Below are 19383 nucleotides of genomic sequence, written 5' to 3'. Positions count from 1 at the left end.
GACTAAACTAATAATTGTTTTATAAAATATTTAAGAAACCAAACTGGAAAATCAACCATTATAATATCCATTCTTACTACTTTTAACAAGTCCTTATTTTCCATTCCTTACCCCTGTATTATTATGGGATAGATTTATAAAAGTGGCTTTAACTTCTAAACTATTGCATCTTTTTTTTAAAAAAAGAATTTCTACAAGCACGAATGAGTAAAAACAACATTTTAAGCAACTCCCAACAATTAAGGATTCAGGGGGGACATGGGGGCAAAGGCCCGATTGTCGAAATTTTCCCCAACCATGTGTTAGCACATGGCAGTTAACGTGTCATATCTTGAAAACTATACACTATATTTCTTTTTTTGTTCATTAGTTCTCGTTTAAGGGTATGATATACTCGAATTACAAAATAATACATCCATTGTTACTATTATTAACAAGTGTCATTTGAAAAAGCACTTTGTTTCCCTTTTGTTACTATGGAATAAATTGAAGATAAATGTAATAATGAGTAAACATTAACATTTTAAGTAACATTCCACAATAAAGGGTCCAGGGGGAAAGCGTGGGCAAAGGGCCAAAGTTTTAAATTTTCCTTAAGTAAGCAATTTCCGAACCTCGTAATTTTTCTTTTCTTTCTTTTCCAAAGTTGTGATACGTGCATTATATATTTTCATAGAGTGAGTGGTCTTTTGTTGTGCTTCCCTCCATTTTGGTCCATCCAGCGTCCACAGGGCAGAAGCTAGATGCGAAATTCTGAAGCTGGCAACACTGCCGATATATGTGATATTATTTTTTACCAGGGTGTCTACCAAAATAACAAATCCAAAATACTTGACTTTTTCTTGACATTTCTTTCCTTTATCTCGACCTTTTTTTTGTTTTCTCAACATAGGCATAGTTGGAAATTAAGAAAATTGATATTTTTATTCAATGAAAACCCCATACTACAAGGCTGGTAAAAAATAAACTGAAGCTGTACTTTAACAAGAGATTTAGGCTTGCTTTAATTTATTAATGCATGTAAAAATTAATGCTCCAGACTTCACTCTGGATGGAGAATGGCCACATTATTTAATTTAATATTTTTTACAAAACTTCATGCATACAAGACTGTAATTCTTAAGAAACGAATACCATTTTAGATTTCCAAATATTCAATTTTATCAAATCCCAGTACAGGATGATACTGTAAAAATAAAATAGCAAAAATTCTTGACTATCTCGACCTACCTGTTGATTTCTTGACTATCTCGTCTGGTAGACACACTGTTTTCTCAAGAGTATCAGTCTGTTTTCAACGAAACTTTGTGCAGCTGTAGGAATGTACCACTGCTACATACTACATTTTTTAGATTCAGTCTATTGAGGGGCTGCTTCTTCCTTTAATACTAATTATTGGGAGGCACCAGTGGTCGGAAGTAGTGTGCTACTGTAGCTAGCTCCAAAATTTGTAGCAGTAGCTGAGCTGTAGAGCTGCCACATTTTGAAAAGTGTAGCTGTAGCAAGGCTACAAAATTCCTGTAGTTGTAGCAAAAATTTTGTTACAGCTACATTTCTTCTCTGCATTTTGAGGAAATACATCCTTCCTGTCCTTCAAAGCCATATGATCCCAATATAACCCTTGTCTTCAAATAAGTTCAGAGGAAATTATACAACAAATGCAAAACAAGCATATTTTCATTATTTAATTTTCGTACTTAATAAGTCTTTCGGGTAGGAGGGTCCGGACCCCCTAAATACATCCTTTTTGCTCTTCAAAGCCATATGATCTCAATATAATCCTTGTCTTACAATACGTTCAGAGGAAATTATACAACAAATGCAAAACTAGTATATTTTCATTATATAATTTTCTTACTTAATACCTCTTTCGGGTAGGGAAGGGGGTCTGAACTCCCTAAATACGTCCTTCCTGTTCCTGAAATCTGTATGATCCCAATATAATTCTTGTCTTCTGATAAGTTCAGAGGAAATTATACAACAAATGCAAAACGAGTATATTTTCATTATTTAATTTTAGTACTTGATAAGTTTTTCGGGAGGGGTCCAGACCCCCTCACCCCCCTAAATAAGTCCTACGTTTTTTGAGCTGCATCACTATTTTGGGGGAAAACATGACTCGTTTGCTGCACCCCTGGGGGAAAAAAAACTCGTTTGCACCAGCCCAGAAACAAATCCTGCGGATATCCATGGAGTGAGAGACAGGTAAATGTCATTAATCACTGGGTAAAACACATCTTGCAGTGCAAAAAAGAGCAATCAATGGATGGACAATGAGCATTCAATGGCTCAGTACGTTAACAGCATTGATCATTGTTAGTACATAGGATCTCACCATCAAGAAATTTATTGTTACAAGAATGATAGACATACACTTTCTGGAATTACTGAGAATGAGGAATGATGATGATAAGTAGTATGGGGAATGGAGGAGCAGGAGGATCCATCCTCCTAACTAGTCTATCATAGATTTTGTCTTGAGTCTACTTTATGCACAGATAAGCTAATCGAGACTGGATCTGAATCACTAGTGCCTCTGGTAGGTATCGAACCTGGGGCCCTTTGCTTACAAGGTGACAAAATTTCCACTGTGTCTTCAGAGAAGCATTCCCAATAGGAAACTTACGTAAAGCATCACTCCACCTGTTGCTCATCTAGCTATACCAAAGAAGCATCCCCCAGCTATCCCCAATGTTACAGGCGATCTATTTTCCAGTAAGTACAACTATCATACTTGGGGCTTCTATTGAATATCCATGTAGTTGTTTCAAGTTCTTCTTTTCTTATGCAGAAGTAGCGCAAAAGTAGCGAGTAGCGCACATGAGTAGCATAGCAAGCTACTTTTAAAATGTAGCGTTCTGATCACTGGGAGGCACAATGTATAAATTTTACTTCTGCTAAAAGCTCTGTTTTTAAGAAAGAAAACAAAACCAATTTCATCTCTCTTCGACAACTAGTTTTCGAGTCATGATTTTGTTTTGATTGATAAGGTGCCGGCTAAAATGGGAATTCATGCATAGGAAGGTTAAACTCACCTTGTTATTTACATGGAATATGACCACTTTTCATGGAATGCCCCTTGTATGATCTACATCTATCCCACCTGTATTTATGTTCATTGTGATTAGCAGAAGTGGCAGAAAAGCAATGCTAAATTATGTAATTAATGTAATCTACATCCATAAATTATAGCTACCTTTTTTCCTGAGATGTTCCAACACAGCCTCATATCCTGGTTTCGAAGTTGCAATGCTGAAAATCCCATCGTCCATGTCCTTAACAAGTGTCTTCCCAACTTCAAAAGCACTGCCCATCGTGGAAAGAATCACACCAACAGGTCCAGTTCCAACCCAACCACAGCAGTACATACCTGCAACAGAGGATCCAATCAAATGAACGACTAGGCAGACATTCTGAATGTTTAATAAAGCTCCCTCCCATCAGATAGCTACAATTCGATGACAGTTTTCTATCTCTTCATCAAAATGCATATCCAGAAGGAAATAATGTAGAGAATTTCAAGAGAACATAGTTTTAACATATATATATGGAGGATTTGAAAAAAATTTAGGAGCAACATTCTCCAGATCAAGAGTTCTCTTATTTTACCAGGATGATGTTTACTTGAGCCGACATATTTTGTGCACAATTTACTGATGCTTTACAAATAATTATATTTTCTCTAAAAAATAATCAGCATATGTGACAAAAAGAAGAGAAACAAAGTTATGTGGCATGGTCTGGTCATATTAAAAACAAAACCTTAACACAATTCATTCATGTAATAACATAGTATTGAAGTGTAGATACGAGCATAGACAATAGCATGCATTTTAAAATATATTAAATATTAAATTCCAAAAATGTTGACAATTTAACAGTTTCCAACAGCATCTTAGTATTACAATTATTGTGGATAAAAGTTATTGTTAAACCTGCGTAAAAAACATTGTTGAATATCAGCAACATTTCTCACATTAAAGCACCTTAACTGAGGGTTGAAATGTTACAAAATTGAATACAGTGCTTGCATTAAGTGTGGTTTTATGAAAGTATTATTTTTATTGGTACTACAGAGTACCAAAGAGTTCAAAACTCACACAACCTTAACTTCAACGACTAATAACAGGAAAACCGATAGAAATATTTGGCTGCTCAATAAAGTCTCTTCATTCACAGAGATATTTTTCTGGTGGGTTTGATTACAACTTCACTCTGTACAGGATTTTCTAGATAATGTTTCATGGTTCAGTTCAGAGGGAATTTTTTCCATAGTGTTTATTTCTGCAGAGATTGACATAAAAAATTGTTGTTGGCTTATACTTTGTCATGTTAATCAGAGATTTGTGACCAACAGACTGGGTATAGCATTTGATGCATTTAGAAAAACCGATTTTATAGGTTACAAAAAAAAAATGATTCTTTAAATTTATAATCTTGGGTAGCCATTAGCGGCCCACAATTTTGTCTCCTGGTAGAGGCAACATGTGACGAAATATGAGGAACGGTCAATGTTTTTTTGTTTTCTTTTATCTAGTAGATTTCTGCATGTAGGGTTGCACATGTTTGATGCATTTTAACATAGATCCATTGCTGATCTACATATATTTTTAAGTCCAAGTTAGTGCCTGCTTACCTCAAGACGAATAATCTTTGATATGCACGAGCAGTCACAAGCCACTACAAACACCTGCGCACTGTGGCCATTATTGAATTTACTCCTCCATTTAAAAACTTGCTGCTGCGCTAAGCATGCATAGAGATATTCTGCTGCAAGTGTGTGGGGGAGGTGCCATCTTTAAAATGACAAAAATGGTGTTATGAAGCTCACTTGACTAGTGTTGCAGCCTTGAGGTTGTTTTGTTAGTAACAGTTGATACCTCGCGTAAATTTGAGGTGTCTACAGTTTGTCCTATAATTTTTGTTGGAACTTGTAAGGTTTTCGACTCCTACTTGGATGTTATTTGGATGTTATTTTATCTTGATCGTTTGATTGGTTTGTAGTCCAGGGGCATATCTCAATATTTCTATAGTCCGTGGGTTTTTGAATGAAGGGAATATATGACTATCGGTAATACGTTGCTAGTGTGGTAAACATTCATGTACTACCAGGTGATTTACCCGCAATTGTGGCAGAAGGCCTGTGTGATGTCATAAATCGAAGATGGCTACCGCTTCGTGCACTAACTAAGAAAATCCATCATAACTCCTTTAATAGTGGTTTTGGAAAAAACTTTATACATACATGTTTTGTTCAGAATTGAAAAAGAAACAAAATTGATTCTTGCCATTTTTTTCACATCTCGCACTGTTATGGAAATATATCCAGTGAAACTATTTTGTGCCTTTTTCTGCAAGGATTCTATGCATATTTTACACTTTACTGGACATTCTGGCATATAAAGGGGGAAAATTACTGTATAGTCATATATTCCCTTCATTCAAAAACCCACGGGATTACAAATGCCCCTGGACTATTGGTTTATTTTACTTTTTTTTTTTCTGCCACTTTAGGCTAATCATGAAGATCAGAAAGAGTGATGATTAGGGAAAGTATTTTGAGGTGCAAAATTAGGGTCAGGAAAGGTATGAAAAGGTTCTGAAAAGGTTTGCAAAAAGGTGCCGATAAAATGCCTTTATTCAATGCTATCTTTTCTGCATCTTCTGTATATAATGTGCGTGGACCACATAGAGAACTGGGATCTGCCACATAGTTTTTGTTGAAGTTTGTGTTTTCTCTCGCAGATTTTGCAACATTATCTTGGGAACCATTGGGGCTGCAATGATTATATTGTACCATTTTGTAGCTCTCGTTCTGCTCTACAAATTGAGACTATAGGATTTTATGTAGCTGCTCAAGAATAGTGAAAATCATTTAGTTTTTTGCCCAATTTTTTGACAAAACATGAAAGGAAAGGAAGGGAAAAGTTGCTGAAGCATCAAAGAGGGGTAAAAGTGCTAATTTCATGAAAAGGTGCAACAAAGTGTATTAATTTCACTTGATTTCATGTCCTAAAATACATATCTGAAATGATCAGTATGAAAACGGCTGTATTTTTGGAAAGGTGTTGCAACTTAAAATCTGTTCCCTAGTGATATGATAAAATTGATGAAGTGACAGTCGCAAAGAACAACCTAGAATTTCCTGTATGGATTAAACTGGCAATCAAAGGTGGGTCATTCCATGCCAAATCATCACAGCTCCCAACACGACCATCTCAGATTTTCATGAAATTTGGTATAATGGTAGAGGACATAAAGTAACTCACATGTGTAAAATTTTAGCCCTTAGTGATACACAATGTTCGTACAGCAGGGTTGCCAACTTCATAAAATATGGCAAATTTATGCCTACAAGGGCAACAAAAAAATGCATAACTTTTCTTCTAATTATGGTATAACTTTCATCTTGGAATTATTTTGAAGCTAAGGAAGCATAGTTTTCATAAAAAATATTTTCATATGAAAATATTGAAATTTTCGTTTCAAGGTCACACTATGTGACCTTTGACCTTGAATACCTACAAAAAAGTATCTTCAATTTTTGTGGAAATAAGGTATGTTATACAGATGAATGTAATCTGTATTTGGTGTAACTTTTATTTTGGGATGGCTTTGGAAACAGGAAAAAAAAATCTGACATTAGTATATGCTACATTCAGTGAACACCTTACAGAAGGGGTCTTCAACCCATGGCCCGCAGAGGCCTTTGCCATGGCCCGTGCCCGTTTGAAAAATTAAGTACTTAACATAAAAATCGGATGAAGTAAAAAATAAATTCAATGCAGGATAAGTAAAGACAATACTTACAAAAAAAAATAAGAAATTTCAAAATATCAATGGGAATCTTAACAATGCTTTCCCTTTATCAGCTTGTCGATGTTGGCACTAATGTTGGACGCCACTATGCGCAGAGTATTCTCGAAATGTTGGTCCGTAATCTGACTTCTTGTCTTGGACTTCACATGCTTCATTCTGGAGAAGAATTGCTCACATAAGTATGTGCTTCCTAACAAAGCACACATTTTCAAAGCATGTCAACGAAGATTAGGGAATTCATCTTAATAAGTGTAGTCTTTGTAAAATGTAAGCAAGGGCACATTGAAGAATTTTTCTCTCAGAGAAGAGTTCTTTTGAAGATCAAGCAGCTCCATCTGTACTGAACCTGGTATGCAGGCGGCACAGACAATGATTGGTTTTGAAAATAAATCTAAAGAAGACTGTTAGTTACGAAAATCATTAAATCTCTCTTCGAACTCAATTTGCAACACAGCTACTTACCGTATTCATCAAGAGGCAAAGAGTTGAACTCAGAGAGATGCAGAAAATGAGTTCTATCTTTTTTTGTGAGTTGTGCCTCCTAAAGTTTGAGCTTGGCCACAAAAGCTTTGACATGATCAGAGTATACACCACTTGATCTTTGGATTGTAGCCATGTATTTAGGTCATTCATACGCAATGAGGTATCAGTCACAAAGACAAAGTCTGTCATCCACTTCAGATCCTTGAATTCTGCAATCGGATTCTCCTTGCTTTGCATGAAATGCTGTATTTCAGCCCTTGAGTCAAAGACTATTTTAAGAAACTTTCCTCTGCTTAACCAATGCACATTACCAAAATAAACCACATTGCCGTGATCCGTTTCACACTCTTGGGTCAAAAACTCTTGGAATTGACAATGATTCAATCCTCTTGCCCTAATAAAGTTGAAGACAGTCACAATAACTTTCTAAACATTTTCAAACCCAATAGCTTTTTGCACACAAATTCTCCTGGTGGAGTAAAAATGCTTGAGGCTGTTAGACGGCAGCATCTTACAGTTCTCAATATCGCAGTATAGCTTCGTGGCCCGCGAGCGTCATTGAATTTGCCAATGTGGCCTGCACTGTGTGACAAGTTGAAGACCTCTGCCTTATAGTCTAGTAAAGTAATCTTGTATTGGGAACTAATTGTAACAGAAATAAAATCAACTGCCTCTATAGTAAAAAAATGTGAAGAATCCGATTTTGAAGAGTTTACCACTCTCTGACCTGTAGGATCACCACAATCTAGAAAAAATGGCGCCAAAAATTCACATTGAAAATTTTAAAAAATAAATTCTAAAAAACGATGAATTGTACACAAAAAGCAAAGATAACCGAAATGATGGAGCAGAAAATTTGGTAAATTATGTTGTTTTTTTTTTTTGATGGAGCTATCTTGAATCCAAATTGAAACAGAAAGCTCCAATTATTTACTTAATTTTTAAAACTGACATAAAAGTTGGTTTCTGACACAAATAACAACAAATATGTAACAAACTATGTGATTTACGTCCTAAAGTCACTGGACCAAATTCATAAGTCATGATTTCCTCTAGAAGATGGTTATTGTTTCTTGTTGGTACGTAGTTTAAAACAGTGTCATGTGTTTCCTTAATTTGACGTGTTCCATTTATTGCATTGTTGGTGAGAATGTAATGAATTTTCATTAAAAGTGTGTCGTTCACTTGAGTTTGTTGGCTGCCTTTTTTGTTGTTGAAATGTATGCATAATATTTAACTAATATGATATTGTGAAATACGGTTCTATAACTAAATCAGTTGCCAGCCCAAAACTGGCCACTTTGCCTAACATGTAGTCCATTGCAGATTTTTCATAGATGGCTGGAGACTGATTACACAATGGGTTTCATCATTTCCTGTACATACAGACGTGCAGTTAAAAAGGGGAGTATATCCGTAACTGATTGCAGATGCAAACTTTACTTCCCAATACACTTGGCTTTCGAAGAATATTAAGCTCTCTAATGTTTTGCAACCAAAGAGCAGCAGTATCCTGTTACCTTTCAGAGTTAAAGCAAATGTAGATATGCTTCAGAATTTCATTCAAGCCCCAGACACTACCCGCACAAAACAATAACCATCTTCTAGAGGAAATCATGACTTATGAATTTAGTCCAGTGACTAGGACGTAAATCACATAGTTTGTTACATATTTGCTGTTATTTGTGTCAGAAACCAACTTTTATGTCAGTTTTAAAAATTAAGTAAATAATTGGAGCTTTCTAATTCAATTACGATTCAAGGTAGCTTCTAAAAACAAAAACGATAATTTAGCAAATTTTCTGCTCTATCATTTCGGTTTTCTTTACTATTTGTGTACAATTCACCATTTTCGACATATTATTTGTTTTAAATTTTCAAGGAGAATTTTGGCACCATTTTTTCAAGATGGCGGCGATCCTACAGGTCAGAGAGTGGTAATCTCTTCAAAATTGGATTCTTCACATTTTCTTTACTATAGGGGCAGCTGGTTTCATTTCTGTTACAATTAGTTCCCAATAAAACCATGGACGTCCACAGGATTTTTCCCAGGGAGGGGCAAGGATGGTATTTTTTCCAGGGGGGCGCAAACAAGGAACATTTTTCCCAATAATAGTGTTGTTCCCTCAAAAAAACATAGCTTAAATTTGAATTTATCATATTCATGCAATAATTAACACATATGATTGTGGCTGAAATGAAACTATATGTTAGAAATATATAATTTTTGCTTTACTTTCATTTTCCAAGGGGGGGGCATGCACTCCCCCCCCTCTTTGGCCTCCTTTCCGGATGCCCATGAATACAACATTACTTTACTAGATTGTAAGGTGTTCACTGAATGTAGCATATACTACTGTAAGATTTTTTTTATTCCTGTTCCCAAAGCCATCCCAAAATGAAACTTACACCAAACAAAGATTACATTTAACTATATAACATACCTATTTCCACAAAAATTGAAGATACATTTTTTAGGTATTCAAGGTCAAAGGTCACATAGTGTGGCCTTGAAATGAAAATTTCAATATTTTCATATGAGAATATTTTTTAAGAAAACTATGTTGCCTTAGCTTCAAAAATAATCGCAAGATGAAAGTTACACCATAATTAGAAGAAAAGTTATGCATTTTTTTGTTGACCTTGTAAGCATAAATTTGACAATGTTTTATGAAACTGGCAACCCTGATGTATGAACACCATGTATCACTGAGGGCTAATATTATGCACATGTGAGTTACTTCATGTCCTCTACCATCCTGCCAATTTTATGAACATCTGAGATGATCAAGTTGAAAATTCAAATTTTTGTGATGATTTGCATGGAATGACCCAGGTACTAAAAAATATCTCAATGAATCAGGCTTCTTGACGTAGGAAACCTAGTGTGAATATCTGTTTTCATGCTATAAGCAATCATAGTTCGGGAAACATATGTAAGCCAATCTAAATAGAAGTGATATTCTTAATTACCTGGCTGATCTTCAACACGACCACCTGCGTTCTGAATCACTCCCCTATTGTCGTCAAAAGGAATGTCTTGGTCAACACTGATGCTTTTATACCCAATGCTCCTTAAGACGAGACCACATTCTATCGTTTCAGATTCTCCGGTCGACACAGCCTTTTGTTTCTCCATGCCCGACCCTTCTAATCTATTGATTCCCAGCCTGACTCCCGCAATTCGTGAACTGTCTGAATTGGGGAGAAATTCCAAAGGTGAACGAAGAAACACAGGGCGAAACACTTTCGTTGCTTCTGACCACTGCTTCTGTAGTTTTTCACCAGGTGGCTCAAGAGCTGTGTTTGTGAGGAGTTCCATTAGTCTCTTCCTTGGCCGTGGAAGATCTAAGAAAAACAATACAAGGAATGAGAATTAAAAGTGCTACAGTTCAGTTATAATACAGTAATAAATTTATATTTGAAATAAAACATGCTAATTTCAAAACTTGACTTCCACTCCATCTGTGAGAAAACTCAGAAAGTAAGACTGCACAGACTTTCAAGGAGATCAGGGAAACTCGTACACATATTTGTTTTCAAAGGAGCTGTGTATAAGAACTATACACACTGCCTGCAAGTGTGTATCAATTTCATACACATGGTAGTTCAAGTATTAAAATACTTACTACTTATTTAAGATAGACAAGTAAGAAGCTCTACTTTCTGCACATAAAAAAATGAAGAAAAAAACACTATTACTGGAATAGAAACAAAAGAAAACATGTTTTAAATTATATATAAATACTGTAATAATCTAACAAATCAGAATGTTAGCAATACATTTATTTTACTTCTTTATTACTAAAAATTTTAAAGAGAGATTGATTGATTGACTTGCTTTATTTTACTTCGCTTTTGTGCGAAGATGGGGATGAGTGATGATATGATGAAATTGATGAATGGACACTCACAAACATCCATGTCCAGGCCGGGATTCGAACCCGGGACCCTGGCACGATGTGCTAAACACTCCACCACGGGGGCCAGCTTTTAAAAAGAGATACAAAAGGATCTACCAATTATACTAAGACAAACAAATTACTGTTAATAGCATCTAAATTACAAGTGAACAAAATTTCCTTATTTTAAAAATTTTGAACTTTCAAGCCTACTACTTTCTGTGCATAAAAATCATCAACTCCAATATTTGCAATTTAAGTTCATTATGTCCATACTTTTGTTTCTGAGGAGACAAAATACATTAATATTTGTGTTTTTAATATTACTTTGTTGTGTGGCTTTTTTCAAGTAAATGAACATAATGCAACTACTTTTTTAAAATTTAAAAAAGGACCCTTGTAAGTAATGTGGTAAAATATTCTCTTGTAACTCTTACCATGAAAAATGTACAGAAAATTTAGAAAATATACATTATTACACACATGTACACTAGGGTGGTCCATCATAACATGAGCAAAATTTTCTTTCTATGATTCCAACGCATAGTTGCTAATTTTGATCCATTAGGCCTAGAAATACTCTGCAAAACTTTTGGGAAATATAAAAATATTTAGAGGTTGCTCAAAGCCCTCAAAAATGTTCCATTCTGGCTATATGCTATATGAAGTATCAAGCAATTTCACATATATTAATACCACGTTATTATACAACTTAAAACAAATAGGTTATTTCACATTACTTCTTAGTGTTCAAATATGTTTATTCAATTTACTAATAAGATGAAATAAGTGTACAAAGAAAAACAACATTGGATAAAAAGTCCAGCAACAATGGTATTGCATCATTATATCAGCTTGAGTCAAGGCTTCATGGAGAGCAAATGTAAGGGACTGATTGTGAAGAAGAAGAAATTTAGAAAGTCCTGTAGAAGTAAATATTTTAATGAAGTTCATCTACCACTCAATTAGTTGTTTCAAATTTGTGTGTTCATTTTTTGTACAAATGGGGGGTCTAGAGTTGAAGTGTTCCTTTGAATTTCTAATTTCTTCCAATTTTAGATTCTATCAAGCTTTCGGACAGAAAGTTCATGATGCTCACAGTAGCTATTAGTTAGTGCCACAGCTAACAGCCAGGATCTTGACAGCCAAACACTATAAGGTTCCACAGTCAAGCACAAGCGAGATTCCCATCATGGACAAAATGTGTGTGTGAGGAAGTTTGCACTGGGATAGTATGTTGATGAAAGATAGAACAAATCAATCGAATCTGAAAGCAATTGTGGACAGACTTCTAGTACAACAGCTTCTAAAATAGGAATGATGAAAGGTGTCTGCATTCTGTTGGAACAATGTACTGCAAGAAATATGTTATATTTAGCTTGAAGGCACTATATCCACACACTGCTCGATCGCATTGCTCAGGACAAAACCTTTTTTATAGCACGTGATGTTTTCAGATGAAGCTACCTTTCACGCTACAGGCAAAGTGAATCAACACAATGTCCGTATTTCGGATACAGAAAATCCCCATGCATTCATAGAACACGTGCGTGACAGTCCAAAAGTAAATGTTTGGTGTGGTCTTCTGGAAAATCAAATTGTTGGGCCATTTTTCTTTCAAGAGGATACTGTCACTGGTAACAGATATTTGGATATGTAAGAAAACTTTGCCGTGCCACAGATAGCAGCCATGCAGCCAACAATAATCTTTCAACAGGATGGTGCCCCACCCCATTGGAGCCTTGCAGTCCGACAGTTTTTAAATGACACATTCCCATGTCGTTGGATTGGCCGTTGCGGTCCAATTCCTTGGCCTCCGCGTTCCCCCGATATTATCCCACTAGATTTCTTCTTGTGTGGGTATGTCAAAGACAGAGTATACACTACAAGAGTGAACGACATACTAAGACTTGAAACATCGCACAAGAGATGTCACAAACTCTGTCACAGAAGACATGCTCCGCAACACATGGCGTGAAATCGACTATAGGTTTGACATTCTTCGTGCCTCCTGAGGCGCCCATGTACAAATGCACTGAACTGAATTTTGTGAGTTACCCTGACAACTTGATGATTACATTATCATTTTTATGTATAGTAATTATAGTACACCAATTTTCCTTTCCGCTATATTTGTTTAAAATGTTGTGGAGTCTCATTGTGGACACGCTGTGTATATATAGCAAGGGTGTCACCCCAGATCTTACATTTGAAGTATACTAAAATCTATTTACAGAACAATGCAATGCTACAAATATGACTATTTTCTTATCTGATTTGCTTTGTATTTTGCACTTAGGCTATTTTAATTCACTTCTCTACCTCTTCAAGTCCAGTGAAGATGACAATGGAGAATTGAAGAAACATTACAGTCTTATCCAGAATTCAAACATGTGACCACTTGCTTCCTAACATGATATACTAACCACTACACCACAATCGTTGGTGTCCCTAAATAACCACATGCCTGAAACAAACAAGGAAGTGTCCAATATGGCTGCATTAACTTTCAATGTGAATGCATGCTAAATTTAAACTTTTAGCTGATTATTAACCTTCCATCTAATGATACTTGTTACTTTCTTTAAGCTAGAATGCATGAATTCACATAATAAAACTTCAAAATGTATTATCAATATAGTAACAGTTTTCTCAAGCCAGGATGGTCTAGTGGGTAGGGTGCCTGATTGCCACGTGGGAGACCCATGTTTAATTTCCCGGTTGGGCGATCTAAGGTCAGAATTTTTTCACCTTTGTCCCTGCATAAAGGGGCTTTGAGGTTCATCCATCCTCCAATAAATGGGTCTCTGGGGGCCACCCTAGAGGGTAATGCAACTGGAGCATGATGCTGATCATGAGAATGGTCGGGACCCTACATCCACATCCACCCTATATGTGCTTTCATGGCATGGTGCAATGTGCACAGGGAATTTTTCCTTACCATTACTACCCGATTTCTGATCACTGTTGTCAATTTACAATTTTCCGTGTATGTACATATAGTTTATGGCTGTTACAAGCATATAAAAAACACAATTCTTGTTGTAATGTTTTAGGAGTATGTACGCTTCCTTCATGAGACATTTATTTTTAAATAATAAACATGATATAATAATAACCCGTAGGGTAACAGCCCTTGAGGGCCAGTGCCTACCAACCGACTGCCAGCCTCGCTCCCACCAGGGAGATCACTCAACCAGTTACGGGGTGACATGTGGCCAGCATGGCGAACCCCGATCTTTGTAGGTTCCCATGATTGGGTTACGCTACTCATTCGCAGCTCCTCAATTTCCTCACAATGGTGGGTGGCCATCGCTCCCATACAATGGCCAAAATCTCAGGAGAAAAGTTGTAATTCTTCCTCCCAGGAGACTCGAACCTGCATGCATCCCGTAGCTGGAGCCCAAAGCTTGCCCCTCACACTGCATGGCCACAGTGCGGGACATAATAAACAAAAATTAAATCAATTGTGATGAAGGGACCGTGTGTTCTCCCAAAATATTACATCAAAAATTATGTTTCTATGCATGTAACAGCCGTAAACTACAAAAAAAATATACTTATTTAGAGACTCGAACCTGCATGCATCCCGTAGCTGGAGCCCAAAGCTTGCCCCTCACACTGCATGGCCACAGTGCGGGACATAATAAACAAAAATTAAATCAATTGTGATGAAGGGACCGTGTGTTCTCCCAAAATATTACATCAAAAATTATGTTTCTATGCATGTAACAGCCGTAAACTACAAAAAAAATATACTTATTTAGAGATGGAATAATACTTTACACTCTGATAAAAATTGTTACCTGGAATAACTTCCCGGATGCCTTCAAAATCTCGAGCAATGAACTCAGTTTTGCATCCTGGGAGATTTATCATCTCTCGAAGTTCTTTGATCGTAAATGCCACCTGCAAAGGCCCTCGGCGTCCAATAAGCAGAACCCGCTTCACTTTGCTTTTGGACAACACAGCAAGGGAATGCTCAGTTATATCAGTCTCCTGAAAACAACAACCATTCATTCATACAATTTCTAGAGGCACATATTTTTGGTAAATGAAAAAGCAAAATTTCAGCACAAAAACAGAGTGAATTTCAGGTTCAAAAACGGAAAATAAAATAAAATTTCAATGTTATAGCAGTAGAAAAACAGACCAAAGGCAGTATATAAAATGAAATTTTGGTTTTAAAATTGTAAACATAATACAAAATTTGATTTAAAAACTGCACTTATTACAAAATAAACATAACCGTTCTAATAACTTATTTATGTAGTTACCAGAATATTAAGTTTATTCTTAAATATTTACAGCAGAATCTATTTTCCATGAATTGTATAACTCACAGGAAAATTGAGACTTCAGAAACTGTTGCGCTGGTAAATAAACTATAAATTTGCAGTTCATTTCGCATCATTTGTGACAAAACAGGGCAGGAAATGCACCTCACACCTTTCAGATACATTAATAATGAACATTAGAATGTATTAGTTCACATTTCCAGTTTCCGTCAAAAACTAAATATGCATGCCTCCTAACAATTACAAATCAGCATACACAGATTAACTACAAAAGCATGTTCCAAAAGTCTCACTCAGTAAAGGAGTTGAGCTCACTAACCTGTCAAAAAGTGTCAGTATTCAGATTGTAAAGTTACGTCTTATACAAAATGTATGATCACTCAGGGATTTAATCCCATCCTTGGTACACCAAGCTCATGCTCTACGAGATACTAAGCCAAGTTTTGGTCTGATTATATCTAAGTGCAAATTACCTTCATTAAGGCGAAGAGTGACAGTTTCGCTACTAAAAAGAAAACATGGCACAAGAGAGTATGAATTTCTCCCCATGTTGCAAGTGGAAGCAATTTTTCCAAGTTCATTATTAATCTATGTACGATCTGTAAAAATATGATGAATCAGTATTTACAGAATTGAATGTATTCCTTATGGACAAACAACTTCAACTTCAATAAATCAGGTACTTACGTTTTCCGCGAAGCTGTTTTAAGTAATTTTCTATTAATTTCAGTAGCCACTGCCACCATGTTCGTTGGAATTCACTGTGTCGTTGATTGGCGCGTTTCCAATGTTTCTTCCTAAATCGAAGCTAGGTGTGCTGTTGTCGGCTGTGTGTCTGCGTGTGTGTCGTCTACTGTTCACCAGTGTTAATTGCTACAGTAAAGGAAGCCAAGCATGGTGTGCCTGATCACTATCTACGTTGAGTTCATTGTTGTAGTGCATGATGGCGTGCGTTTCTTTGATTTTTGTGTTTGTGAGAGTGTGTGCTTTGTATTTGACATGTACTTTTTCGATTTTACGGTTCTGGAATTTGATGTGTTTTGCAAGTCCGGTTGTGGGTTGGGCTGCTTTTGCATTTGATAGGTGTTGCTGAATTCTCTCACTGATAGGACTGATGGATCTGCCGATGTAATGAGCCTTGCACTCGCATTCAGCATCATAAACACCTGGGTTGTTGAGGGGGAGAGGAAATATCGTTTATGTTTGTTTAGTTGGTCAGCTATTTTGGAGGTCGGTTTGTGTGCTATTTGGATATTGTAGGGGCAGAGGGCTTTGGTAAGGCAGTTAGATGTGGTAGGATGGTAGGAGAAGGCAAACCACTTAATTTTGTTACTGACTGCATTGATGGAGCAGGTTGTGTTGATGGTGCAGGCTGCCTGACCAGGATTTCAGCTTTGCTGCAACATGTGGAGAGTTGACATTCGGTATATCCATGCTTTAGTGCCAGTTCCGTGATGGTTGCTATCTCGTCCCTCAGGTCTTCTTCTCTGGAGCAGTAGGAGAAGGCTCTTCGGTAGAAGTTTAGCCATATGTTTGCCTTTTGCTTGGGTGGATGGTTTGATAGAGCATGGATATATCGGTTACCTGAATCTGGTTTTCTGAAAACTGTGGTTATGAACTTGTTGATCCCGTGGCTGATGGCGAGGTCCAAGAAATTGATTTTGCACTGCTTTTCATGTTCTATGGTGAAGTTTAGTCTGGGGTGTATGCTATATAGTTTTTCCAACAAAAGGTTAATCTCTTCAGTTTTTTTGTATGACTATGGTGTCGTCAGCGTACTATCCATATCTGATGAATTTGAGTTCTGGATTTTGGAGTATGCTTTCTTCAGCCAAATGCACAACTATGTTTGCTATGGGAGCTCATAGTGGGTTTCCCATGGCAAGGCCGTCAGATTGTTCATAGAAATTATTTTCAAATTGAAAATAATTGTGTCTTAAGCACACTTCTAGAAAATTGGCGGTTTCGGCTACTTCTAGTGTGGGGACTTTGTTTATAGTCAGCCACCTTTCAACTGATGTTAGGGCTATTGGTTGTGCAGCAAAAAGAATAGACTGTTGGGTATATAAGAACAGCATTGCCGCTTGCATCAGGGGTGAGTAACGGACCTGCTGGCAGTGAAAGTACAAGACCAAACAAACATACGTAGCGCTTGAATCGGGTGTACGTACAAATTGAAGAAATAAGTTCACGGTTAGCTATTATTAAAAACAAGAAACAAATTCACAAAATTACATAAACTGAAAGAATAATTGTTAATGAACTTACTTTTCTCTCACATGTCACTCCAGGGGGTTAATTCCTTCCATTGCAGAATCATCACCAGAATCATTTTCTTCTGTCAGATCATCACTCTCGCTGGAATCTTCACCCAAGTGGATTATTATCTGATCAACGTCATCCTGCAATTCATCTGCATTCCACATTTCCATCTCTATGTCCATGACATGTTTTACGTAATTTTGCCAGTTTTCAACTGTTACCGTCTTAAATGATTCAGTAATTAAATTTTCAATGTCTTTAGTTTTGAATGTAGTGTTGTTACACCTCACATAATGCTTAACCTGTGACCACGCAAGTTCAGTCGGCTTCAGTTCGAAATGATATGGGGACAAATGAAGCACCGTATGCCCCATCTGTTTTGCCATCTCATCGATCTCATACTTATCGTACTTAATTTTATGAATATTTGTAAGTTCCAGAAGATCTCTCCGTAACATGTCGTCATCATAACGAATGTCATGAGATTTCAACCATTCTCTTAAATCATTCTTCTTCCACGAGGTTGTCGGCATTGGCTCTTGCTTGCGGCTATGGTAAGAGGCATTGTCAACAACAATAACAGATCCCGGAGGGAGATTGGCGAGCAACTGTTCCCGAAAATACATCTCACACGTTTCTCCATCCATTTCATCATGGGCATCTGCTGTATTCTTTTTGCACTGAAACACAAGTTGGGCATTTTGCAGAAAACCGCGTTCGTTACCCACATGCATTAAAGCGTATCGTGCTCCGCGAAATGGATTTTTTAATCCAGTGGAAAGACCTGCCAGAAACACTTGTTTTGCAGTTGTAATTGTTTTGTCTTTCCATTCATAATTGACTGAGTTCCAGTGTTCACCCAGGATTCATCAGTGGAAACAATATTTCAATTTTCACACCTAAACTTTCTAATCTCTCTTAAATATTTATGGTGAAGAGAAATTAAATCTTCTCTTTCCATTAACATGGATTTGTTGCCCCTTTTCTCATACGAAAAGCCAAGTTCTTTGAGAAAGACATGATACGTTGATCTTTTAAAATTCGGTAACGTGGAGTCAGAACTAACAGCAGCAAGAACCGAATTAAGTGTTGGGGGTTTGTTTTTAAAAAACAATTCGTGAACTTTTCGTCGCACAGCACTTCTGACAAAATCATTATATTTTACATTTCTACTTGTAATTGGCGTTCTTTTCCTGGGTTGTTTCTTACCTGGTGTTTCAAGAGGACCTTGAGAAACCTCACCCCGAACTTTATACACAGTAGCCCGAGAAACTCCAGTTGCTTCGCTGGCTAACCAACTTACACTGCGATCCAGATTTTTCTGTTTTAAATAAACAAAAATATTCATTACCATTTGCCTTTCTTTACTTTTGAGAACCTCACCACGCCATCTCTTCTTTACACTACTTTCGCTCATATTTCACTATTAAAACCAACGGTTTTTTACAGCACAAGAAACACAACCCAACCAGAGTTTCTTTTAGGCACCTTTCCGGGGCTGGAGGGAATCTACCACCACCCTCCCCTCCCCCCCCCCCCCCGGACAAAACTGTACAACAAAACCAAAGAATAAAACTATCCTGCTACCGTTGTTTCCTTCGCATTGGGACCACATTACT

At 36.7% G+C, this 19383-nt stretch overlaps 1 protein-coding gene across 1 annotated transcript in view; it reads right to left on the bottom strand.

Annotated features, from left to right (window-relative positions):
* Positions 1 to 19383, bottom strand: part of dare (NADPH:adrenodoxin oxidoreductase, mitochondrial) — a 49903-nt gene that overhangs the window by 8654 nt on the left and 21866 nt on the right. The window contains exons 5-7 of the mRNA XM_083125361.1: positions 15011 to 15203; positions 10276 to 10650; positions 3197 to 3370 (exon numbers count right to left, since the gene is read on the bottom strand). Of these exons, the coding sequence (XP_082981487.1) occupies positions 3197 to 3370; positions 10276 to 10650; positions 15011 to 15203 (742 nt within the window). The remainder of the gene's footprint in view (positions 1 to 3196; positions 3371 to 10275; positions 10651 to 15010; positions 15204 to 19383) is intronic.

This window comes from Lepisma saccharinum, chromosome 7 (genome assembly GCF_977018435.1).
Source record: "Lepisma saccharinum chromosome 7, izLepSacc3.1, whole genome shotgun sequence".
Classification (NCBI taxonomy): domain Eukaryota; kingdom Metazoa; phylum Arthropoda; class Insecta; order Zygentoma; family Lepismatidae; genus Lepisma; species Lepisma saccharinum.
The sequence above is the reverse complement of the archived record's forward strand: the minus strand, read 5'-3'. Positions and strand labels throughout refer to the sequence as shown.